Here is a 25346-nt window from a genome sequence, read left to right on the forward strand (position 1 = left end):
TGAAGATGTAGACTTTATTCGGCCATAAAAGGGTGCACAAAACCTGCAACAGATAAACGAGAACAATTGCGAATAATGGTGTGCCGGTTTCGGAACACCTAGCTATATAGATCCCACCGACGGGATTTAGAACTCTTCCACGTATCCTTCCACGATGATGCCCGGAACGATTTCTTCGGTGATAAAGCCACCGGTCAGGCTGTTTTGATTCTCGTCGTGCGGTGTAGTCGAGCGACTTCGCGACGGTCCTGCCTTCTGCTCGTTCATCATGAACGTGTCCTGCGTGAGGGATAGCTTGCGCTGGTTGGGTGAGGTACTGTGGCTACTGTTGCCATTCTCCGTACCCTGGCAGGATTTGGGGCGTTCGGTCGCTTTGCTCTGATAGACCACGTTGGTGGAGGACGAGTCCCGGCGCTTGGCATCCACATTGGCAGTGGGGTAGTAGCTGTTACCGTTGTTGTTATTGTTCGCGTCATCAAAGTCGATGCTGGTGGTGGTGAGTGAAAGTCCTTCCGAGTTGCGCTTCATGGAGGCACGGTTGTAGTTGGTTTTACGCAACAATCCCTGGAAGTTGAACGGCGGTTCGTCGTCCGAGTTGTCATTCTGGAAAATTTAATTGAACCATACTCATTTACACTGAATTTAAGAAGAAAAAAGAGACGTGGCTTTAGCTACCTCGTCGGCATTTTTCTTGCCAATCAGTTCCATCTCCTTGATCGGATTGATCTTCGTTGGTGTAATCGGTCGAATCTGCGGCTGTGGGGCAGGCCGCTTCTTGATACCCTTCTGTGGAAACTCGGCCGCCATTGGTACTTCCGGTTCGGGCACCGGAACTCGCGGTGCCTGTCGCTTCTTGTATACGGCCGTCTTACTGGTTATGGAACCCGTTTCATCAAAGCTAGTGCCACTGAACTTGTTACGAATATCATCCACACTCTGCCGAGCGTACGGGATGGGTGAGTAAACCGAGGACATCTGAACCGAAGGTTGAATCGGCGACCGTGGACGATTGATAGCGTACGGTTCCACCACACGATGCGGAGAAAGGCTGGAAATTAAGAAAACAAATTAGCCATCTATTCAAAATCCCTTTACGAACTCATCTAGCGTTTGCGATCCTCACCGTTTTATTGGTAAGCTTGGATCCCGATGGAACGGTTCGTTGGCGAGCGTATGCTCACCGACTTCACCGGGTCCGTCCGCCCGTATACCTTTCTGCGCGGAACGGGTAATTTCGGAGGAAAGATTTTTCCTACGCCGTAACGGTGCATCCCAGTCCTCGGTGTCGGAATCGTTACCGGTGTAGATGTACGATGCCGACGATGGGTCACACATGTACGTCGTATCGAAGAAGGGAATGTCGTCAAACAGGAAGCGTAATTTCCATACCGGTGGCCGCTGGGCACCGAGCAGAGCTGGATTACGCTGGTTCGGATCGATCTTGTCCAGCATGATGCAGTTGCTGTTGGTAGCAAACCCAGCAACGAGTCGTTGATTGTAAATGTGAACCTGTGGAGAAAAGGCAACAAAATGCGTTACATGATTCGATTTCGGGTATTGCCCCTAAAAGTATGCAATTTGTACTACATGTTGTTGAGTAACGCTTGTCCGTAGGTTTTGAGCAGTTATAGCCGAACCTAATATTTAAAATTTTGTGTCGTTTACACATGAAACAATTATTGTAATTAACTACAACAAAAAACTACATTATTAATACTGAGCTTTACTAAAAGAGTAAAATACCTGTTGGGACAAGTTCACCAAATCTTGGTAGCGCGCCGCACGGTATTGCAGTAGTATCTGATACATCGACTTCTTTCTCCAACGATAGACGAACGGTTTCATAAATTCGGCCGTTTCGGCGTCCAGCTTTCCCGTCCGTTCGTTTATCAACGGACGGTACTTCTTGCGAGCCATGTGGCCTCGAAATGCGGACTGAATTTTAAGAGCCGCTTCATCCTGGTTGTCCTGGCTACCTGTTTGGCGTTTGCGAACTACGTAAGTAAGAGATATTTTTAATTAAAAAGAAGAAATGTATATACCATTCGCTATTACTCACTTGATTCACGATGGATCTGCTTCAACTTGGTTGCAACGGTACGCTTCGCTAGGAATGCACGCATCATCGCTTGAATTTTGACAATCTTTTTGACCTGCGTCTCATACAACCGCTGTAAGTATTCCACGTTATAGTACTTGAGGAACACCTTCGTCTTTCCAATCACCCATCCTTCCAGCTTCAAACGGATCAACAGCAAACGACAGTTATCGCGCGTCATTTCCACGTTCTCATCGAAATCAAACGCGAGGAACTGGTACCGCCGCAGAAACTCCTGGAACGGGATCCGATGCGAGAAACCCTTCTGTCTAGCGCGAGCCGTATCAAGTACGGCCATAGCACGCAGCTGCTGGCGTACCATTTCCGGCGAGTAGCCTTTCGGTTTGTACTCAAGGTCAGCCCGTATGCAGCGAACGAAATGCGTACCGCCACTGTTCGGGCCGATCGAAAGTGTTTTGAACAGCTCGAGGCTGGTCGCCCGAAATACGCCCGCTATGGTGCGCATTTTGTGGACCTGCGAGTACATGCCCTTGGAGAGTGTGTTCATTTTTTTCGCCTTGTTCTTCTCGGCTACAAGGGCCGCTCCCCAACGCTTCTTTTTGGTCGGTTTGTCCGACTGTACGCCCAGAGCCTCTTCGGCTGCCATCGTAAGATTGCCGGTGCGCGATAGCTGATTGGAGAACATGATCTTGATGATCGCTTCACCGGAAGCGCGTAACGTTTCGACCATTTCCGGCGGTATAAAGTCGCGGTTTTTATCGGGCATACCGCGTGCATCGTACGTGATGCGCCCGGTGTAGTGTGCCACCGTAAACTCGTGCCCACTGGCACGCTTTATGAAGGGACTTTTGTTCGATTGAATCGAATCGATGATGTAGTTCTGTCCGTGGCGTCCACGGCTAGCGTCATCGATGAAGCTGAACACACCCTTAGGTTTGGTGAGAATGTGATCAACGGCCATCTTGTTGTCGTAGTAGTGCAGAGACGTTACCGGAACTTGTTCCTCTTCCTGTGGGCGAGAAGGAACGACATCGTCATGATCTTTGGTACAGTCGAACACAAATTTCTTCTTAGAACTTACCATTTCAATCATTTCAAAAACAAATATTCGCTGATTGTACAAATACTGCATCTGCTCGTTGAGCGAGTTCACGACAAGCTGATCAATGTGGTTCCGATGGAAGCACTCAAAGCCAAAATGATCTGTGATCGTAACGGAGTGTTTATCTCCACTGCAAGTATAAACCAACGAGAAGATACTGTGTTTGTGTACAAATGCCAAAGAACATTAGAGAAGCTACTCACTAGATGGCTCTACCGAACGAAAGCTTCTGATTGATGGTGTTCGTTATCCAGTCCACCAGCCGGGAGTAGATGGTGGCGGCCAAAACGTCTCGTGCATCCCGTGCCTCATCAGCCGTATGTCGGCGACGTTCCGCCGATCCACGCACTATAACGCAATAGTTCAGCAAAGCCCACTGGAACTTTTTCTCGTCCAACTGCAGCAGAGTCGCGATCTTGCTGATCACTTCAAAGCTCTCCAGCTCGGTCAACCCTTCCGTTTCCTTGAAGCGTACCTCACCCAGCAACAAGATTGCTGCCAGCGTCCGGTAGATCGTTTCGAGAATGTCCTGCGATAGTTCCAGCGCTAGCAGTTGCTCCTCAAACTCCTTGAAGGCTCTCACGTTGCCGGAGATGTCATCGCGACAATACTTTAGCTTATCCGAACTCATTGCTTCGGATATGCGCAGATAGCGATAGTTGCGGCCACCCTCCAACGAAAAGTCTAGCAACCGCTCCTCGACATCCATTGTGTCGTAGAAGTAGTAGAAGATGTGGAAATTAGATTGATTCCTGTAATGGTATTACGATTTACATAAGCTTATTATTAAGAAAATATTGTAAAGAAAACAACTTACATGTTAGTGGAAGAAATACGAAGCTTTTCCAGCAGATACACCCAGAAAATGGCTCCCGAAAGCTTTCCAGTGGAGCCAAAAGTGAGTTGTGTCTGTACAATACTGCGCGTCGAGTTCGGATTCAGCGGCGTGCCGGCATTAGTGAGAGCGCTCAGTGCTTTGTATCCGCTGACGATACGCTCGTACACACCCGGATTTCCTTCGCCCAGCACCCCAAGATGCTTCATCAACAGCTTTAGGTTCGTCGTTTTTCCCGAGTAGCTTTCACCGGCCAGAATTATGTGCTGTGGTTCTTCGTGGTGCAACATGTCCTGGTACGCACTGTCGGCGATCGCAAAGATGTGTGGTGCATTGTCCGAGCGCGATTTAAACATGTATTTCGAGTGGAACTGTAAAGCAAACAAAAAATCGTAACTAACTGCCCTTTCCCTCATAAGCCATCGTGTCCTCGAATGAAGCTTACCCCACGTACATACTCCGGAATGGTTTCGTTAGGATTAAGGGAAATCAGCACATCACCCACAAAAGTGTACGTGTTGCCGTTTTTATAACGCTGCGAAACCTCTTCCAGAATCGTTTCCTCGGACAGTTGCTCCAGTGCGGCCAGATCCTCGACGTGTAGCTTTTCCGGGCGACTTTCGGCCGCTTTCAGCATACCACGTACCACCGCCACCTCCTCCTTACTTTTCGGTAGCTGAATGTTGAGTACCGAATCGGCCAGCATTTTCAACTCTTGGCTCAGCTAGAGAGGGATGGAAAAAGATGTGACACTCGCAAGAAGAAAATAGCTCACACACACACTGGTCCAACTTACATGGTAATCATTATCGGGCACTTGGGTCAGAAACGGATGTTCAATCATTTCCATAATAAACGGTCGATGATCCGGATTCTTCTCGAGACATTCGGCAATGAAGTCATTATACTCCTGGGACCAATTGGACTGCCGATAGAGCGTTGGCGGAGGGTTACGTACGATTTGGAACATGGCCCGTGTTGCATGCATGTCCGCGAACGGTGGCTTTCCATCGCCCAGCTCAATCGCCGTTATGCCCAAAGCCCACACATCCGATCGATTGTCGTACACATCTTTGTCTGAAAGGGCGAGGGCGATATCTGTATTTCTGTTCTGACGAAACTTTGTTTCAGTGTGCTTGTGCAGTATACTAACCACTCTTTGAGCTGGTAACAACTTCCGGTGCCATCCAGCATGGCGATCCAATGCAAGTGCCTCGCTTCCCGAGCGTAGACTTCGTGTCGCGTGCTAACCCATAATCGCACAGCTTCACCTCGCCATCCTTCGTTAGCAGAATGTTGCTTCCTCGCACATCCCGATGAACGATATGATGCTCGTGCAGGTACACCAATGCCCGCGAAACTTCACGCAAAATGTACGCCAGCTGCAGCTCACTAGCGCGACGATTGTTCACAAACAGTTTCCGGACCACATCCACCGCTGGACCATATTCGCAGTACTGCAAAATGCATTGTCAACCGGAATATAACCATCCCGCTATGATCACCACTTAACGGCTAGCAAAGAAACACTCACCTCCAGCACGAACCATATCTCGTCACACTCACCCGCAGGACACTTCTTCCGGTACACACCGTAAAAGTCGATCAGATTCGCATGCTTCGAGTGATCGCGCAAAATGCGAAACTCCTCTTGGATCGCCGTCTTCGTTTCGCCCTCAAACTTTTGCACCTTGATCGCTACATTCTTGTTGCCTGCTTGCGTATCGGTAGCCCGGTACACCTTGGCACACACACCACTTCCGATGAGCTCACCGAGCTTGTACCGAGTGCCCGGATCGGGGAGGGTTTCGATTTTTAGGTTTGCCATCGCTGCGGGATACGATTTGATGCAGACGTGTCACTTTCTATACTATCCGGATGCAATCTTGACGTCCATGAATTTGTAAGGTACTGATAAATGCGTTTTCGCTTAACAAATAGATACCTTTGTTTATTTTAAAGAAAATACAAACATAAGTAAATACAGAAAGTAGTATTTGATAGCTCCATTCCAGTAGAACACTTCATTTTTATTTCTCCTAGAAGATCATCATGGTTTCAATCGCTTATAGTGTTAAATGGATGACAAAACCACGATCGAACTTCAACCACGATTGATTGAAGGGAAGGAATTTCACTCATTTTCCTCACTTGCGAAGCCTGAGTTGAGTGAGTTATTCGCCCCTCTCAGCCTCCAACCCTAACGTATAACACTCCGCCCGTTTGTGGTTTAAAATTCCGATCGACGCTAACGATTGCAACGGTGATTGAGGTCGTACTAGTTAACTGGTTGGAATGTGTCAAGGTTTAACTGTTGAAAAAACGAGGTAGAAAAACACATCCTTCAAGCGAATAACTTCAAGCCTTGGCCTGTCTCAACCAACCAACGTTCGTTCGCGTGATAAATAATTGATTCCCTGGAGGGTGCTGCATTTTATTGCCAATATTCGATTAGATGGACATTCCTTCATTAGTGAACTGGTTCAACAAAAATGTGACAGTTGCTACTTTCACTCCATCGATATTAGGTACACCACTTGATGCGATTCCATTGTAATGTTGCTTGCACACAAAATTAAATAAACGCATCCAATCCGGAAGTAGCTTCGTACTGCAACGGTTCGTACCGCAGTTACGTAAACCCAACCACACGAAGACACTGCTGCCCTGCAAGGCAGGAAACCTTGCTCGAAATTCTTGCTCGAGTTTTCGAGTTCGAGGTCGTATTGCGCACTAATCCTGTTAGGTTATCAGGGATGGAGGAGCACTTGAAACACTTCCGGCGCCAACACTGTTCGCCTAATTTGCCTAACTTCGTTTAGGTGAGGAAACCATTGGTCAAGTTAAATTATGCAAAAAAGTTTAATTTGAGCTTCTAAAGCTGATTTTATTTTCGTTCACTAGAAAAACACATTTAAACACTTTAAAGCAAAAATCATTACCAAGACAGAATTTTACACTATTTTTCACTCTGTTAAACACTTTCTTCGATGCCTGATGGACAATTCCTGCAGCTTTTTAAAGAAGCACTTTTATGAAGGGCTGTTCTGTGGCAACTCAACTCGACACCGTCACCGTTTTGGCAAGAACGGATAGCTCCAAGGAGGGCTCGACTGCTTACCGCGAATTCTAAACACCTACTGACCGTTAGTCACTGCCGATGTTGAACGGGAAACCACCGACCCGGCAAGCCTAGTCTTACGTCGCCCGGGGAAGCCACAAAAGTTGCTACTACTTGCGCTAATTCAATTGTTCAGTTCCCTTCAGGACCAACCTGGTCTAATTCACGGTTACGCCATCAAGAGTCCACCATATCGGTGGGCATATCGAGCTTCCAAAATTTGAAACTTTTTCCGTCTGGAACGGTAAAGGTGGTATAGTGTGAGTGCGGGTAGCCGAGCGTAGGTTCGTCACTGTGAAGATGGTTGCTAGAAAGTGGCAACTAGTTGAATTCTCTTCGACCTAATTGATATGCAAGTAACGTCGAGGTTTTCCGCGTGATTCGTCTAGCAGCTATTTGCAACGACACTCTGGGTTGGTGTTAATGCAACACTAAGATGCGTTTTGGGATGTCACGTGAAAGTCAATACTGACCAGCGAGTGTCAAGTTTCGCCCATTGCTAGCGGGCTCGATTCGAATCGAGTTTGATTTGATTTAATTCTCTTTCTGCCAGAGCCCTTGATAAAATCGGTTACTTACGCTCTTGCAGTAAGATGTCTATTAACGATGTTTAGAGGGCCACAATTTCCCTTTCACTATTTCCACGCAGCCAGACAGCCAAACGTAAGCTTGTTAGTTGTTTTCACTTTTCTGCTTCACGCATCGTATTGCGGACCTTGTAAGCTGATTTCGTGCTGTTTTGTTTTGACTTTGTTTCAGATCTTTCTATCCCTGCAAAGTTCATAATAAAAGACTGCCAAGATGTATCGTGCCGCTGGTACACTGGCGAGCTGCTGCGGGTATCTTCCTAGGGCAATCTGTTAACTTTTGACGAGAGCACACAGAAAGAACAACACAACAACTCTCGGCCCTTAATAGCTCAGCTTAAGATGCACTCAGGCGCATAATTCGATGATCAGATTAACCTCCAAACAATCCCTGATTTCCTGCGGAACCTAGCAAGAAAATCAATCGATCCCGGCAGAAGTGCTTTCACTCGTGTGTCCTTACGTGTCCTTCCGTGCGCCCGGTCGGCAAGATCAAAAGACATCTAGCCTAGCGCTGAAGGTGTGCTGAAAATAAACAAAGAAGCTATCATCCACCTCCGAACAGGAAACAACACGATGATTAAAAGGCAGACGTCGTGAGGCGATCCTTTTTTTTTAAGGTCGGGGGCGAGATTTTCACCGCCGATCGTTATGGGCATCACAGGTAGTGGAGCGGGTTGCATGAGCTTGCATTTCCGCCACCGGTTTGCAGTTAGCCTGAGCACGATTTTAGAGCATTTCGAGTATGAAGAGATTTATCAATGGGACATAAAGCTGCCTACTCAGCCTGCTCGAAGGACTCGCTGATGGTGATGATGATGATGAGCCGGCGATGTAATTATCTCTGTGCTTCTTTGCTTCTTTCCTTACGATCGCTTTCTGCGCAAACGTCCATTTTGTCTTCTAGGACCGTTCTAGGCACATGGGTACAGTATTGCTGGAGGATTTAGTCTTCGAAATAGCATGAATGGGACTATTACTGAAACAAAAGTGCGCTATGAATCGATGCGGATCGTTGTTGCAAAACGATCTCCATTTGGGTGACCCTTGACGTATTAAAGTTGTAAGAGGCCAAGCACACAAAACACATTTCAATGGGATTTTTTGTAGCGTAATGTTGCATTGTTTGTGCAAGATGATTCAAAAGTGTCGAAAGTAAGGACAGAAAAGCATTTCTTACATCATTTTTTTTTTCATCAAGTCTCACATCGAGATTAATCCATCCAATGCCTGACAACAAACAATTATTGTGGCAGTGTTCCATTAAGAGAAACGCCAAACACGTGTTACATTTTATTGACTGACATAATTTATTATCACGAATCAATTCGCTACATTTACTTGCGCGCTCGCTAATGCTGCTACTCTACGTATGCGCGTGCTTTTAGTCTACATTTTTGCGCGTTAACCATCAGTTTGCCTCATATACGATCCTTCGGTTCGGTTTTGTCGCTCGAGCCGTCCAAGAGCCCTCGTCTCGCTCTCGCTTTTTTCTGCTTCACATCGATGGCACCCGGCAATTACACCACCAGCCAGCTTCAAAGTTTGTCATGTACAGTGTGCGGTAGCCGATATAAAAATAAAACAACTGTCTCGCGTGCGGCACATTATGACACTACAAGTGTAATAGCTCTTACTGGGTTAGAATTAATTTAAACGCAAAACACATTCGAATAAATAACACCGTCCTTAGGGGGGCTAGAATGAAATCACTGTCACTGGAGAAGCGAGAGCATGGGTTTTTGGGGTGGTGAGTTACTGGATTACGGCGAATGCTGTAGCCTGTCTAAAGACTGCGACTTAACACAACCACTCATACACACACACGCATTAAAACAAAAAAAAAAGGTAAAACAAAAATTGTACAACATTGTACAGAAGTATCCAGCCGAACTGGATTAGCTATCGATGGGGAACGCCACGCTACGTTCCGTAATACTGCTTAGTTGCTGCACTGTCCACTGCTCGGTCAGTGCCGAGAAGCTTGGAAAGGGTTTTAATTAGTTTGCCACCATCCTTCCTGCCGTCTTCCTACCCGGGATTCTTCCTTACAGTTCGGGACGAAGAAACAATTGACCAGCGTTGCGAACGTGCACGGCATAATGTGTGCCTCAGTTACACACGCTGATCCACTCCTCGATTTCACAATCGTCACATTCCACGAAGCAGCACCAGTGAAACTTGCAATTGCACCGATCGATGCGCTTTTCGCGGATCAGATTGTACCCACGGCCGCAGCACATCGATGCGCAACCCTCGCTGCCACTGCTCGTCCGATTACAGCGTCGTCCGATAGTGCCTGTAATTTTGAAAAAAAAAACCACATCAAGTTAAAAATCGACAGCCAGCAAGACTAACTGTGACAAAACAATCCTCCACTTGCCTGGTATGTCGGAGATTTGATCGCGCTCGCAAAAGTTCGGTGATCTTTGGTAGTAGAAGAGCGCATTCTCCAGCTTCCGGTTCGCGGGACCGCCGAGCCGTGTACCGAGCGGCACCATCTGCTGCTCCCGCGGTTGCCTTCTCGGGGGTCTTAGGTTGGACACGTGCTTGCGCTTCTTTGGCTTGCGGTAGACGATCATCGGTGGCCCATTGCCGAGATTGGACTGGTCGACGAGGATCGCCCGACGGTACTGTTGCTTCAGGACGCGCCCAACCACCCGGAAGTCTGGGGCCGATTTCCAGCACGTCTTCAACTGACAGCTACCGGACATTCCGTGGCATTTGCATCGTACCTGCATGTTGTTCGAGACGGCCTGCAAGAAACACACGCAGACGTAACTTCCGATAATGACACTTGCTTGCCTAAAAGCTTACTTCAAAATTTCAACTTACCCTCCGACCGGCCCGATTGTTGTGCAGGTTGATCTGTGACTGTATGTCGGCACCCTTTTCGCGCGAGTCAAGAAACAGTTCGGAAAATTCCACCCCGAACGCCATGTTGTGCGAACAGCCGCCCCATTTCCAACGGCTGGCCTGTTTCACCTTCAGCTTGCGTAAACTATCGCCCTCCTCGAACACGCTGTTGCTTTCCGCGATAGCGTCCAGGAAGCGTAGTTTCTCCTTTTCCAAGCTTTCGCGCAACGATTTGGACATGCCCTTTCGGTTGACGGACGGATCGCAACCGCACGAGATGAGACGGCCCTGGGCGCAGGCCCGGGCCACACTGTGCGTAACGCCGGCTGCTGCGACCGCATACGCAAAAGCGCTCTCTCGGTAGCCTGGTTGAACGGAAGAGATAGAATTTTGTTGGATATTTTAATTAACGATTTTTGATTTTGATTTAAATTTTCGCCGTTTAAAAATGACAAAGGTGCAAATATATGAAGGGGTTTTATGCAGTTCAGTGTTGGTGTACTTATTTTCTTCTTTTCAAATTTCATTTCAATTATTATAAGTATTTAAGTGATCCCTGTTGATGTACAATCGTTTCGCCAACAAACTACAGTGATAAATAATTTGTAGTCCAATTATCCCAAAATTGGAAGTTTAACGATCCTCAAGGCATCACTCTACGAGCCATTACTATAACGTTGGATTATGACGATGTCATAAGCACTAAAAATTGATCGCACAGATCTTCAAAGTATGACCCGGGATCACTTTAAAACTGTTTGAATAGCTTCATACTAGAAAACCTGTTGAGTGTATACCCTTACCGACCTGTGACCAACATGAATGTTGCGGCGAACGTACCACGTGATGCTTTCATGCCCCCTTAGGTTACTAGACTTTACGATACCACGAAGTTGGATAGCCGTATTTCACTTTATTCGCTCATTCATTCGCTTTATTACTATTAAAATTTTGGATTGATGTTAAACAATTTTTTGCCGAGCTGTTCCGAAGAAAATACCTAACAATGCAGCATCCAGCAGTTGCTATTCAAGCAATACTTTTATTTCAATATCTATATGATATGGAACCAGTCGTTATTGCATAAAATAACTTGTTTTTGAACTTCACTTGGTCGCCAATAATTCAATGTTTTATAGCTCCAATCATCAGTGCCTTGACAATACCGATCAAACGATCACAGCGTAGACGCATACACAGATCACGCGTGCGGTATTACATCAGCAGAACATAACTCGCGGTCCTCCCTTCCCAAGCTCCTTTTTACCACACCTGAACTATTAATAATAATATTTTTAATCGTGCGTTTAAACAATCAAAGTTTAACTTCAGTAATGAGCCTCAAAAAGTAATTATTTTAAAATTACTTTTATATTTCAAGTTAATTTTGGCTCTTGCTTTACAGTCTGCTGGCCGGCCATTTGACAGCTTACGAGACTTCAAGTTACTTGACTTGATGTCAAGTAATTGGGTAGTCAGCCTTCACTACGATCGAACGGTCCAGATGAGGTTTGAGATCCCTATTTTAACTGTTCACCCTTACATCAATAACGATGAATGTGTAAAAATGTCTAATAACATTTGATTCACATTTTTGAACCACAAAAACAAGAGCAAGCTTATATGAATATCACAAGCACATCTTTTTATCGTGTTTAGTTAGAATTTTTATTCCCTTCTGTTATGACTTACACAAATTCAAAGCGCTCGTTAGCCAACGAGTTTGCTGCACATTCAATGTTTGATTTAGCTTTCCGTCTTCAATCCAGTCACTGCCAACACACCAGTTCCCGTTCCAGCGTAGCGGATTTAAACTGATCCACCTTTTGCCATCCGCCCCTGGATGATCCTTTTCGTGGGATCTGTTTCGCCACATGATCCACAGAAACACCGAACTGGATGGACGTTTAAATTCATCCTTCGTGCCCCTTTTTTTGCTTGCCCATCCACACCACACGCCTCTACCTCAAGCATCGAAGCAAAACGAGCTCTGCCGCGAAGAATTGGCAGCTTCGGGCCACGTACGACAGACAGACAAGATGTCGCATGACGCTTGCAATCGGTCTCGAGCCCCGGTTTTCCTGCATGGTAGCAAAACGGAGGTAGGGTTTGAAATCCGAAAACAATCAGCCAATAAATTTTATTTCATTTGTATGGAAATTAAATTGAAAAGTGCTCCTCCATGCAACCCGCACCGCACGGGGAAAGGTGGGTTGGATGCTGCGATCGCAAGGACGCAGACGATGTTGGCTGGTGATTTTTGAATTATTTATTACAACCTGCCAACCGAGCTGAAGTTGATAGGAGGGAATTTGCACGGTCTCCTGCATCCGCTGCACGGTCCATTGCATTGGTAAGCATGCTGTTGGTTCTGAGGCTCGCTTTCAGAACGCCCCGAAACGACACGCTCGTGCACCATCATGACAACAGTATCGAGATTTGGTTCGTTCCCGCGTGGGGCACCGGTTGGCCTATCGATCAGACTAAGCAAATGATAGTGCGGACGCGAACCGTCTCGATAGGATGGTTAGCAGCGCGCCGTGATGTTGATGGCTAGGATACGCTCAATCAAATTAATAACACCTTCTGCCTGTTGCCGCCTGATCGCTGTCGTTAGGCGGCAAAGTGTCAATAGTCTAAGGCTACCTAGGCTCGCAGTACATTGTATGATAAAGTTGCTTCGATTTGCCGTCCAATGGTGCAGATATCACGAGACAATGCGTTGCGATGTAAAAAGGATTCAGTAATTCTAGGTCCACCGAAACTTCAAGCGCTTGTTCCCGTATTACGCTGCTCCGTTGTAAATAAACGTCACTTTGTGTGTTTGCGTGTGTGTGTGTGGTTTTGAATACGGTCCCGAAGGTGCGCATAAATAAAACCAACTCCAGCCAAGCCAAGCAAACGAATGATCTTTACATTCGCGTCGATCTTTTTTACATTCGTATCACTTCAACAGTGGAGATACGTTTCGTTTGGTTGAATTCTTCACCGGGAGAACAACAGGGCAGAACAGGGGACGGACCACCCCTCACATATTGTGGAAAATATCTGATTTGATTTGATCTGATCGTGTAGTTGGGTGAATTTATTTGCTTTGTTAACGGGCCCAGCTTCTTTGGTGAACTTCAAAGCTCGGAGACACAATCACGGGATAACTTTTCTGCTTCCATGCAAGATGCCTTGCCTCCCTTGGACAGATATATGGTCCTTGTGTTCAATCGTCTAAATCGAAAGTCGTCCTCCGGGCCACTCACCGTGTAGCGCAAGATTCCTTCGAAGACTGGGACGGATTGGGAGGGAAGGAATAATGCCAATGCGATGGACACTGACAGCTGCATCGCAATTTACCATCGTACGAGTGTTGACAATGAGCAATGAAAATGCTTCCATATGATAAGGTTCCGAGCTGATGATGTGCGGCATAAAGTGGGCCTTTTCAGTGGGGTTAGAAGGGACATTTTTCGCATTGTTTGGAGCGAGTATTTGCGAGAGCAGTCGGTAGGAAATCTGCACATCAAACCGAAAGCAAGCGTATGTTTTTATCGTACCCAGTTTACGCTGAAAGTAACCTTATTACGCTTAGGTTCACAATAGTTCGCAAACATGTATCAAAAATGGATTAATTCTAATGCAGCACACGGAAGTCTACCCTCTTCGAAACCTATTCATTAAAGCTAATAATATCGTATTTACTTTCAATAACTCATGTCCACTTAATCGGCACCCGTGTACACGAGCAGCCCTATCGAGTCGTTACATCAACTTGCGTCATTTGGCTTGTGCAAACATCGTCTTTTCGGTGTCGTTCCCTTCCAGTGATCGGATCATTATGTACTCGCTTCGTTCCAGTTTCGTTTCAAAAATTGCTGGCCAACATTGATTGAAATCCTTTCCATCTGCTTGCGGCTACTACGGCCAGCACGCCAGTTCGCAATGTGTGAACGGCTCCATCAATACCCGAACGAACGGACTGCACGATCTGCACGCATAGGAACCACCGCGTCACCGCGGCTAGATAAGTGAATTTTCTCGCCACTATCCCGCCTCGGGGTGCAAATGTAAAAATAATCGATCATATCATGCGCGACCGGACAGGGGCGGTTGGAAGATTGGGAACGATATTTTGCGCCGATATGCGCCAATGTGTACACAAAACATGCCACACGCGAGCCCCATCATTAGTCGTGGGTGTGAGATGGATTAAAACCAGCCCTAACGGTAATCGCAGCAGGACTGGCCACAGCAGACGGAAAAGAGGCGATTGGCGAAGAAATCACACACGCACACGTGCTCGGTCGGGCCGGGCGAGATGATTGGAAGTCAATCAAGAAAATTATTATTGAATTTAATGATTCCGCTTAGAGCGCATTGAAGTTGAGCGCTCGTGTTGGAGGTGGTGTGTAGCAGGCGGAATTGTTGCGAAAGACCACCGGAAGCGTTTCAATTAAATTGATTTGGCCAGTCGGTTCAGTGGCACCGGGGTGGCTCACTGCTTCGAGGGGTGAGTTTCAGTTTCAGCGAATCGATGGTTGAACTACATTCGAACGATTTGGATGCAATTATGAGACGCTGATGGAAGGGTTTGGAGCGAGGTAAAAACAAACAGTAAGCAACATTAGTGCCAATATGCTTCGGGTTACGTGTGCCAGATATGCAAATCATTAGAGATCCTGACGTCGTTTGCTTCTCTTCACAATCGCGTGTTCGCGGATTTGGGACATTCGCCGACGATTTGTCTCATTTCTGTCCTGCAAAAAGGAAAAACCCCCAATGCCTCAAAAATATATCCTTCTCATCGCATTGGATGACAGTGCCGGGTGAAGCATCCTGCTGACGTAGATGGATGGCTGTATTAGCTACTGGAGCGACACGATGCTTGACGTGGTTATAAATATTACCATCACCCGTTGCGTCATCCACATCAAAGGAAGTATTCGGTAAGTGCATTCAAATGTATTCACCACCATCTGTCCGTGCGGCCGCACCACCGGTCCCTAACAAACACACGCGCATAAGTACCTTCCCTTCCATTAGCAATCCCTCTTCACCGCTTGTTGTGTCACCATTGTTTCGAGGAGCGAGCAAATCTTCAGAATCGCCCAGAACTGCGGCAGAGCATAAGTAAGGATGCGCATCCCGTACTAGCTTCCCGGTGTTCCTGTAACCTTTTGCTGCCGGTGACGGTTTATTGCAACACGCTCAAACACGGCTCGTTGAAAACGATCCATTTGACGAATGGATATACCGCTTGCGTACCACGATTGATCGATCGATCGATTGATTGCGATGCAAAGAAGGAGAAAAGTATCTGCCAACTGCAACTGTAACTGCATAAATCGGCAAGCAGTCGAAATGTCAACCGGTTGACGAGCGGGAAAATCGCGAAGAATCGCAACAACATAAACAACCTTCCGGGCGTACGATGGATTGACGACGTCGATGAGATGACCGAACTGCGAAGGAGGAGGCAGGCCTTTCCCTCCTCACCCCATTCTGCAGCTGATCGCGGTGGCTACACTTTGACATATGTATATGTCATGACAAATTATGTTCTTCGCGTGTTTAAATTTGCCTTTCCGCTCCGGTGGAACCCACCCAATCCGTAGTGCAGAGTGCTCCGCAGCGCTATGCTGCGACATGATGATGTGTCATTTACATACACTGGGGCGAAACTGGACGAGCCCGTGTGCCGGGTTTGTCGTCGGAAATCGTCGAGGAACGAAATTTACATCAATTTATACTTCGATTTTGATGTTTCAGTTCACCCATCCATCCGGGAACGGAGTAGAAAGTCACTCCAACACGCCAACACACGGCACGAGGGCACCACTGGTCGGGTTGTCAACTGGTCGCTCTTTGTCCGGTGGTTGAAGGATTGATTGCCTTCTGGTTGCGTTTGACGATTGAATGAGATGCACGGACGAACCGACGTGGACCACCGGTTTGATGGACCACGCTTTGACACACGGTTTGACAATTGAATGGGACCGGGTTGCCGGATTGTTAGTGTGCCGGACGGCCAAAGAGCAACAGTCAATCAGCAAATACCCGCTGTTACGAGTAGCCAATAAGCGTGCCTATGGTTTTCGAGAATACAGAAAGTGATAGTGTTTCCCATTGGACACTGTGGTCGAAAGAATGCAGTGTCTGTCACAATACTGTCCATTGATGCTGGCAGTTATGCAACATTCTCGATCAACCGCCAAAGGAATGTCTCTTGATCATTCGCTGAAGCTAATAGCTAATAATAAAACTTCCCGGATGAAGATCGCTTCGATTAAGACATAAATTTAAATTATTGTGTCCAAAACAGGGCAGGGAACCACACACACACACACACACACACACACACACACACACACACAACCTTCGTTCTATTGTTTGAAAATGTCTACGTCACCTTCACCAGTCGACACCCTTTGTGCATTTTGTGTCATCCTGTGTCAATTCTTTGTCACCATCCGAGAACACCCAAGAACAACAACGTACAGCACACCCGGGACCCTCATCAGAAGCAAGGTGAACGAATTACTACCGCTGTTTCGTCCATTATTGTTGTGTCAGCCCAAGAGAAAGACTATGCTAATGAGCAATCCCACCGCCGGTCAGCGGACCACAGTACTCGCTCGGGGTGCATAAAGCGACACCTTCCCATCTTGAAATGCGAGCAGCTTTAATTTACCATAAATTTTCCAATTTTTATGTCCCAACCCAACGGTGAGGATGACATTCTGGAGGAAAATTGTCTCCAGTGATGAGACAGTTGGTAGGTAAGTTTACGGCCAAGATTTCCCGATCGGTACATGAAGGAAGGAAAAAGGTAGCATTAGAGACAATTATGACCCATAAGCCCATTGGTCACGCATTTAAAGGGTCGTCCGGTTTTTGTTTTTTGCTTCTTTTTTTGTGATAGGACCAACCGGAGAGTTTGACTGCCGGCTCAGACAGTACGACGTGTGCGTTCGCTGCATTCGAGAGAAGGAAAATGCATCCCAGAACGGATGATCGGTCCTGGAAGGACTAAACGGTTGCTCAAACTTACCTCGTTTCAGCATGCTCGATGTGTGTGGATTGCGGCTTTTGGTGCTGAGCGACGAGCAGTTCCATCGGTGCCATTGGAACTGATACTGACACTCACGCACACCCAGCTCGAGCCCCTCAATGGCGGCCGCCGTAACGTCGCTGGCTCGGTAGCATAGTTCCAGCTGGTCCCGAGTCAAACCCGGCACCGTCCGACACGTTGCCCGGACATCCGGCAAACTTTGAACCCTGTGGAAAATAGCAAAGAGAAGCGAAAGAATGCAGTAGAAAGTGAACCTTGGATACAAATATTCACACCGATTATGGTTAATATTTACAGACACACACACAAACGCGAGCGCGCGCACGCACACACACGAGGGCGGTACGGTATCGGAAGACAATCTCGGACCCACGGAAATGGTTGCTAATTTCGGCTCGTTAACTTAATTGTAGGCCAATTAATGTGTGGCAGATAAATTATGCATCCTGTGTGCGTACGGCGTGCAAGCAGTCAACATTATGTTCGTCGGTTGTCGCGAATCTTGGTTTCTTTGCTTTTAAGGCTACCCCTTACTAATTTGATGCTCCATTTTGGCACCCCAGCTCGTCCCTAAATGTGGAACACGATCAGTTTGACCCGTCCTTTTTTTTGTAATTTGTGTGTGTGTGTGGGGGTGGGGGAGGGGTTGGATGAGGAAGTTGGAAGGGGTTTAAATATTGGCTGCAAAACGCTCGGCATTTAACACCCGTTGCACCCGGTGTGTGTGTGTGTGCGAAGATGCTCATTAATAATGAAGTGCAACCGCATGTGTTTCGGAACATGTGTGAGTCACTGAGAGTGTGTGTGTGTGAGTGGACTTGGCTGCATTCTTCTGTGCCTTCGGGGGGTGTTCGTGCGGTAGGGAGGTAGAATTAATTTTATCAATTAGCGACCAGGCGATGCAGTCTCGCGCTGCAGTGCGCATTAATCCGAGCCTAATTGGTGTCAACGGTGAGTTATGAGTTAATCATGTCCATCGCTGGGTTCGCTTTTGTAATCCCAATTCATCCCTCCTGTTTTTTTTTTTGTTGTTGTTTATATGCTTTTGCTTTTGTTATCCTCGCGTTGCATATGTAGCTGAAGTGAAGCGAAATGCTTGCTTTGAAATATTTGCTACCCATTTTGGAATGTGCTGCCACCATTCGGGTTGCAGTAAAGATGGCTTCACGATGCCAAACAACCATGAGAAATTCAATAAAATGAAGGTAAAAAATTCATATCGGTTATTAATGTCTACCGGTTAAACATTCATCTCATTCATCACCCATCGGTGGAACGGTGGAACATATTTCTTTTGTAACTTCTTCACTCCGATTCCCACCAATTGGCCAGTGCGTAGCAACAACAAGACCCAGTTGCCAGTACGGAAACCGATCGTCCTGTCCTGTGCGCTCAAGCATTCGCTGCATTCGTGATCCTGGGAACATTCAGGACATTCGACGGGACGACATTCATCATAATTGCTTGCTTTGCACTAGATTCCTTTCTGGTGGGTCGGATGTTTGCGAAAGCTCCCGTCAGAAGACGCCGTCCCGACGGGCCGTGTGCATACCGTCCAGCGGGGCCCAGGGTTAGGTAAATATGAGCCCTTTAAATCGATGTCTCGACATTCATCTTCGCGAAGCCCACAAACGTCACCGGTCAGCTCTGGCTCCCGTTTTGTTGACCCTTTGCGCGGCAAACTTTAGCGGACGGTTTGGGGCCGTGAGAACTCTGTAAAGATATTTCAATCCTCACCCCCGGATGTTTTTCTTTTGTTTCCCTCCCGCGGGAGTAAATCGCGATCTGGGAAGATCTTAGCGTAAACAACAATCAAGCCAGCGAAGCCAGCGAAGCCGCTCGTCTCTTGGAAGGAGATCCTCTTATCGCTGGGTGTGCAAGAGGCAACGGAAAGCAAAACCAATAGCACCAAATGTTTGACATTCCTTGTCCGCTTGCAGATGGGTCCGATGGGTCTAATGGAAGAGTGTTAGGCACAGGGGGTTCAAGATCGTACCCAATTCGTGATTCAATCAGTGAAGGAGATTTTATTCATTTAATCGGAGGACGCAGATGCTATTTGAGGTTGATGCTGCTGACTGGGCGAGTTATTTGAGAAATAATTTTCTGCAATCTCAGGAAAGGACTATCGCATTGCACAGTAAAATGGGCGCTATTTGATAGGAAAAGTTCATAAATACTAGGACAAGCGAGCGTAGCGATTTTCCCTCTCCCTGCTCAAGAAAAGCATTCCACTGCATCACTTCCCTGGTTGGTTCAGCCCTGTTGCAACCAATTAGTCATCTCGCACTCGAACGCAAAGCGCATTCCACGGGCTCGTTTCTGCTCGGAGGGATCTTCAAGCTCAGAAGCTAACGACTGCAGCGAAAGCTTCGTACTTCGCATGGTTTTGCTTCATGTTCGGTTCGCGGTCCGCAACCGTACAGCGGTGGCGATTAAATGCGTGGAACCCGGTGGAAAATAATCACTCCATTAAGGAATTTATGCTACCCTGGATGGGAGCATGGCCGAGCCTTCACACACACTGGAAGGGCCGTATGGTAACATACTAACGGAGGTGATGAAACTTTATACTAATTTGCGATTGCTGCTCGCGGGCTCGAGGGCCCGGACGCTGCCAGCACTCTCGGTTGAGATGCCTGGATTCAAAAATATGCCAACAATTTGGGGAGCCACAGTGCAATTCTGCGTAGGATAAGAAAATTATCAAGCGTATGGACGAATGATCGTCCTAGAGGGTCGGGTCCTGTGGTTAATGCACCTCCGTTTCAAACCGGGTGAAGGTTTAAATTTTTAATTGCCACAATGTATGTTCCAAAAAAAAAAAACTCATACGAGATGATAGTGAGCAGAGGAAGAGCAATGTACGAAATTAATTTCAACGATGCAGCGTACGGGTATGCAGGAACTCGTTGCATTCCTAATCACGCCACGGAAAGCATTCGAATGAACAAATTTTGTAACGCATGGGAACAAGCGTGGAACAGATTTCTCAAATAGTCCAGCTCGCAAGCCATTCGATGATCCTCAGCTTGATCGAGTTGGAGTTTTTTTTATGCTGAAAACAACATTATATTTCAGTTCGTGTGCACGTGTGCCACTGAACGGTTCGATCACTTTCACGTCAACTACTTAAAGCGCTTTAAGAACAGGAGCTGATACGATAGAAGCTTGTTTCGAAAATCATGAATGACCCAAAAGTTGAGCCAAACGTTCACTTTCCGCCTTGGGCACGATCGGATCTAACTGGTTCACACTGGTCAAGCGATCGAACGCAACGATCTGAAACGACAAACAGGAAAAACAATCCCCAGTATCGAATGTCATCCCGCAACGACCAGGCCATAGATCCTCGCAGCTCCCTGATTGATGCCATTAATCCCTTCGGATCACTGCCAAAAAAAAAACGCAGGCAACCAACCAGCGAACCCATTGCCATAGTCGTCATCATCATCGTCCCGTTGTCACTGAGACGCTTATCTGCGATCTTGATCTTGATACACACTTGGGCCTTTCGCTTCGCTTTCTTACCCGGCTCGAGTTTATTTCCCCGTTTTCTTTTTGCTTGCCGATCGGTATCGGGATAGGCATCGGGAACGAAATCGGAAATCTAGCAAAAGGGCGATGTCACAATACCAAATGCCAAAATCTCGTCCCGGCCACACGAATTCGATTCGGATTATCCCAGACGCCGGTGCAGCAGCTGATGCAACGAGCACGCAACACAGATTGTTGAATGGAAATCCGTATGGAGACCGTCCGTCTCATCTGGACAGCAGGGTGGGAAAAATGGACGAAGCGGCACTTGGGCGATTTATAAATCCTTTTTGGCAGTACGGAAACGAAGCGGAAGATAAGCTTTCCCCGGACAGGAAGCTGCCCGGAGACTCGACTGCACATACAAATGCGTTCCTGCGCTTGTTTACCGCCGTGTTTGTTTAGTGTTTTGGGTTTCGTGTGTCTGTGCACGGACGGAGAGGATTCGCTCTTGGTCGCTTATCACACCGGATAGATCTGCTGGGAACCAAACGGATCCCTTGCCAGGTTTTCTCGTCGGGAGAGTGGCGAAAATGCATACGCGAAGTTCGATGCTAACTTGCTGACAAGATAAATGCATTGCTGGCATGATGCGTCTACGTGGAAGTTTCGTGCGAGGCGCATCTTACCCCCCCCCCCAAACCCTTGCAGGATTCTTCGGTCAAGCCGCACACTGCCGCACGGAGCGTATAATGTGTATATTTGTATTCATTTCAGTGCATCACTTTATCGGATCTTTATCGAAGCTCAGACAACCAGACTCGCGCTGGTCTATTCACCCATCCATCCATCAGAGGGACTCTGTTACACGGACGTGAACGCTACCCGATGCAGCTGCATCTTTTGTTTTCTTGCACAGTTGCTGCAGTGTTTTTACGCCCGAGGCTCTACGACAAATGATCTTTGGCCTCGGAGAGCAGTTTATTATTTTTGAAATAGTTTCGCAAATGTTTTATAGGTTGGTATAATGTTGATTTACGGGCGTTGATTGCGGTATGGTACGTCAACGGGTGTGTACCCGAACGCAGGGTAGTCTTCTTCGTGTTGGCTTCGACGGATTCGAACAGTGAAGAGATGGGATTTGGTAGCGCGTTTGTTTAGCGTTCCGTTTTTGGCAAACGTTCAAGCTGTGGTTGATAAATCTTGATTAATGTGCGTTGGTTGAAGTTGAGCGTCTTGCTTTACTAGTAGCAGCTAGAGTCAATTGCTGTGTTTTTTTTTAATGTGCTAGTGCCATACCCAGCAAAGAAGACGTAATGCTGCTTGAAACACAAACAAATTTCAGATAAATATTCCTCACGTACGCTCAGGAACGAGGTTAGCAGAATTTTTGTAGCTGTGTTTGGTCTGTTACTGGTCTATCGCAGGTTGTCAATATTTAGCTACTGGTAAAGTTTGAACTCTTTGTAGACTCTGCTCAAAATTAAGAGGATAATTTACAAAATTAAGTTGACATTAAGTCACAGTTTTTGACGCCTTTCTACGAGAATTCGCCTCTAGAGAATTGAAGTAAAATCGTATTTTTCATGGGCCAACTGTCATGATCTGGCACATTAAATGTTTATGAATAATATTTTAATAAAAAAGCAAGCTTTTATTTTATATCGATTTTTACTCATAATGTTTTTCTTTGATAACCTTCCCTTTATGCAGGAAAGGGTAGATAGAATTCGAGACTACAGGGTTGTTTCATAATTTCCTGCTTTGACGCTAAGACTAGCAAATCGAGATCGAATCTTGTCCTTAGTTCAAACTCGATAACTATTATAGTTTCTACCAAATAGAGTCTATATGCAGGAGTCAACTATTTTCATCCTCTTAAATAATTTAGCTACAATATATTTAGCTTTTAGACCTCAGGTTTTTTGTTCGTAAGACAGCAGTAAACAGAATGTCTATTAAATCTTGCAAAAACCCAAATAAAATAATAACCTTGTGGAGTAAGACATAAACTATATAAGCCAATTTATTCTACGTTTGTAACATAATCTGACACACTCATTGATTAACATATGATTGTTTCGTAAGAATAAAGTCTTAATATAACCGATCTTAAACCAAAGAAATCTGACATTCTTGTCGATAAATTAATGAACTTTTCATCAAGGTTCCATCCCGAATCCTTCACTTGATTACACGAAATATTATACTGCTAGCGAAATTCTTACCTCTTCAGTGCAATTAGAAACAACCACAGTATAAGCCTTCGTACACCACGAACCTCCCAGTTCCCCATTGCTTCGCCTCGCTGCAAAAGTTTGCGAAAGGATGCACCCGTTGCACGGTGCACCACGGTGGTATGCAGTTCAGTGTCAGTGCGATCGCTTGCTTAATCCATTGCGTGCCAGTATCGTACAACCGGTCACTTTGCAATTGCATCTCAACCACTGCACGGCGTTCGGAGGACACTCGCGGACACTTTGACTGGGGACGAAGTTTGGCAACCGACCACGGCTAAGCCCACTGCATTCAAGCTTCAAATCAACGCCCACCGATCACTCAAATCAATCACACGATCACACACAATCGGGGATGCTTCACGCACAATGCTTAACATTCACCCTTCTGTTTTGGAGGTGATTACGCCTATTCACGCACTACTGTCAACCGAAATTCCTCTCACATCCACCGTGTGCTTTAATCCGCTTCCGTAGACTTTCTTCTTGCGCGTGGCCCAAATGGCCCAAACACACATTCTCTAGCAACTGGACAATTTGTGGTAGGTTTCGGGTCGTATCGAGCCACAGTCACCGTGCGGTCGTAGCCGTGTTTTGGGCAGTAGTTTCGGAATTTGTTGTCGATTTGCGGCCGTCCGCATCGCGCTGCCACTGGTCACACTTTGTGCGTGTTTTCTTTTCCCTGCCCCGCAGAGGACGCCTCACACACGCACAGCACACCACAGAAGAAAACACAGCACAATCCGCCGACCACCGATGGCTGGTATACCTGGTGGTCCTTCCGATTGGTCGAACGAGCTGCTCTGGTACGGCGGATCACTTTAATGCCTCCTGTACAACGCAAGAGGGAACTCACGCGTGTGGCTCTTGCTCGCACTCACACGCGTACTGGCGCGCAGCTTTCCTTAGGATGGCTTTATTGTCGAAATTCGGTCCTTTTTGGATGGATAGATCTCTCCAGATGCCAACACAGTCTGGGATCGTCCGGTTGGCTTTTGTTTTCTCGCTTTGCTGCTGCAGATCGAGCCGATAGACAAATGGCGTAATGGCGTTTTTAGCACTTCACACGCAATCGTAATTTCTAGCAGCGGGATAGTGGCTGGCATAGATGTTATAGTTTTGGGAAAACTTATCCACTTCACTAAATCCAAGAAGTGTGGAAAATATCGATTTTTCGTACGACACTTTAGGTTAACATTTTTTCATTTGTTTGGACACTAAAAACCGTTGAAAATACGTTAAATTTTGCACTGCTAAAGTAGCTTCACCACTCTCGTTCCCTACAGAAAAGCACACAAAAATACTTCCAGCCCTGGTGCACTGTTTTCACATTCCGACGTACTAAGACCCCACACACTACGTCCGCAAATGTTGCTGCTGCTAGTGAATCTCGTGTTCCGCACGTAAAAAAAAAAACCTCAAACAATTACGGGCACACGTTTCGTCTGCCAGTCGAACCTCGGATGGAAACCGCGCGCGCGAAATGAAACACTAGTTCTCTCTAGTTCTCGTCGGCGATCTGTCCCGGGCAGTGCTGGGGAGCTTTCGGAGCTTCGCAGCAAAAACCACGGGCACGACGCCCGGACTGAGTGCCACAGACTGTCGCTCAGTGGAGCTCACCAAGCGAGGGTCCGCACGCGAGTTCATCCGCACGTCGCCCGTTCAAGACTTCCCTCTAGTGCGATGAAACGCGACGTAACGGATGGTGGTTTTTGGTGGGGAGATAGTTAAGGAATTCGACGTTGGATTTTGTTTCCCTCCTCGCCACGTTTCCACCTTCTTCTCTGACGTTGCGTCCCGTTAGGCTCACCCGTCTTTTCCGAGATGAACCGAGATGATGAGCTGTTTGATGAGATTTCGAAAACGCAAACCACGGTGACTAAGCCTGGGCGGCGTTAAATTGTCTTTTTCCGAAGGGGGGGGGGGGGGGGGGGAGGATTGTTGTGATTTTTCTATGCTCCCCTTCAACTATGTGGCCTGTCGCGAATAACTAGCAAAATTGAAGCTCT

General features: G+C 46.8%; 2 protein-coding genes across 2 annotated transcripts; both read right to left on the reverse strand.

Moving 5' to 3' along the window:
- Positions 1-61: 61 nt before the first annotated feature.
- On the reverse strand, positions 62-5833 carry LOC126563805 (neither inactivation nor afterpotential protein C). The gene is made up of 12 exons (XM_050220552.1): positions 5531-5833; positions 5150-5453; positions 4793-5073; positions 4442-4720; positions 3979-4367; positions 3365-3913; positions 3141-3291; positions 2060-3068; positions 1744-1994; positions 1124-1509; positions 676-1048; positions 62-603 (listed from the first exon to the last, which is right to left on the reverse strand). Exons 1-12 carry the CDS (start codon positions 5822-5824, stop codon positions 127-129), a joined length of 4743 nt encoding a protein of 1580 aa, XP_050076509.1. The 5' UTR covers positions 5825-5833; the 3' UTR covers positions 62-126.
- A 3982-nt stretch (positions 5834-9815) lies between these two features.
- On the reverse strand, positions 9816-23579 carry LOC126565877 (protein Wnt-10a). The gene is made up of 5 exons (XM_050223087.1): positions 23329-23579; positions 17603-17829; positions 10540-10925; positions 10088-10460; positions 9816-10003 (listed from the first exon to the last, which is right to left on the reverse strand). Exons 1-5 carry the CDS (start codon positions 23394-23396, stop codon positions 9816-9818), a joined length of 1242 nt encoding a protein of 413 aa, XP_050079044.1. The 5' UTR covers positions 23397-23579.
- Positions 23580-25346: the final 1767 nt, after the last annotated feature.

This window comes from Anopheles maculipalpis, chromosome 3RL (genome assembly GCF_943734695.1).
Source record: "Anopheles maculipalpis chromosome 3RL, idAnoMacuDA_375_x, whole genome shotgun sequence".
Taxonomy (NCBI): Eukaryota; Metazoa; Arthropoda; class Insecta; order Diptera; family Culicidae; genus Anopheles; species Anopheles maculipalpis.

Bases quoted from the DNA above. Each gene is read 5' to 3' on its own strand.
- LOC126563805 (XM_050220552.1), bottom strand. From the start codon at position 5,824: ATGGCAAACCTAAAAATCGAAACCCTCCCCGATCCGGGCACTCGGTAC. The intron at 3,069-3,140 runs GTAAGTTCTAAG...TCTCGCCCACAG, and splicing joins TTTTTGAAATGATTGAAATG to GAAGAGGAACAAGTTCCGGT. The intron at 604-675 runs GTAGCTAAAGCC...TAAATTTTCCAG, and splicing joins GCAAGAAAAATGCCGACGAG to AATGACAACTCGGACGACGA.
- LOC126565877 (XM_050223087.1), bottom strand. From the start codon at position 23,396: ATGGGGAACTGGGAGGTTCGTGGTGTACGAAGGCTTATACTGTGGTTG. The intron at 17,830-23,328 runs GTAAGAATTTCG...TATTTTCCACAG, and splicing joins TTTCTAATTGCACTGAAGAG to GGTTCAAAGTTTGCCGGATG. The intron at 10,004-10,087 runs GCAAGTGGAGGA...TCAAAATTACAG, and splicing joins TCAAATCTCCGACATACCAG to GCACTATCGGACGACGCTGT.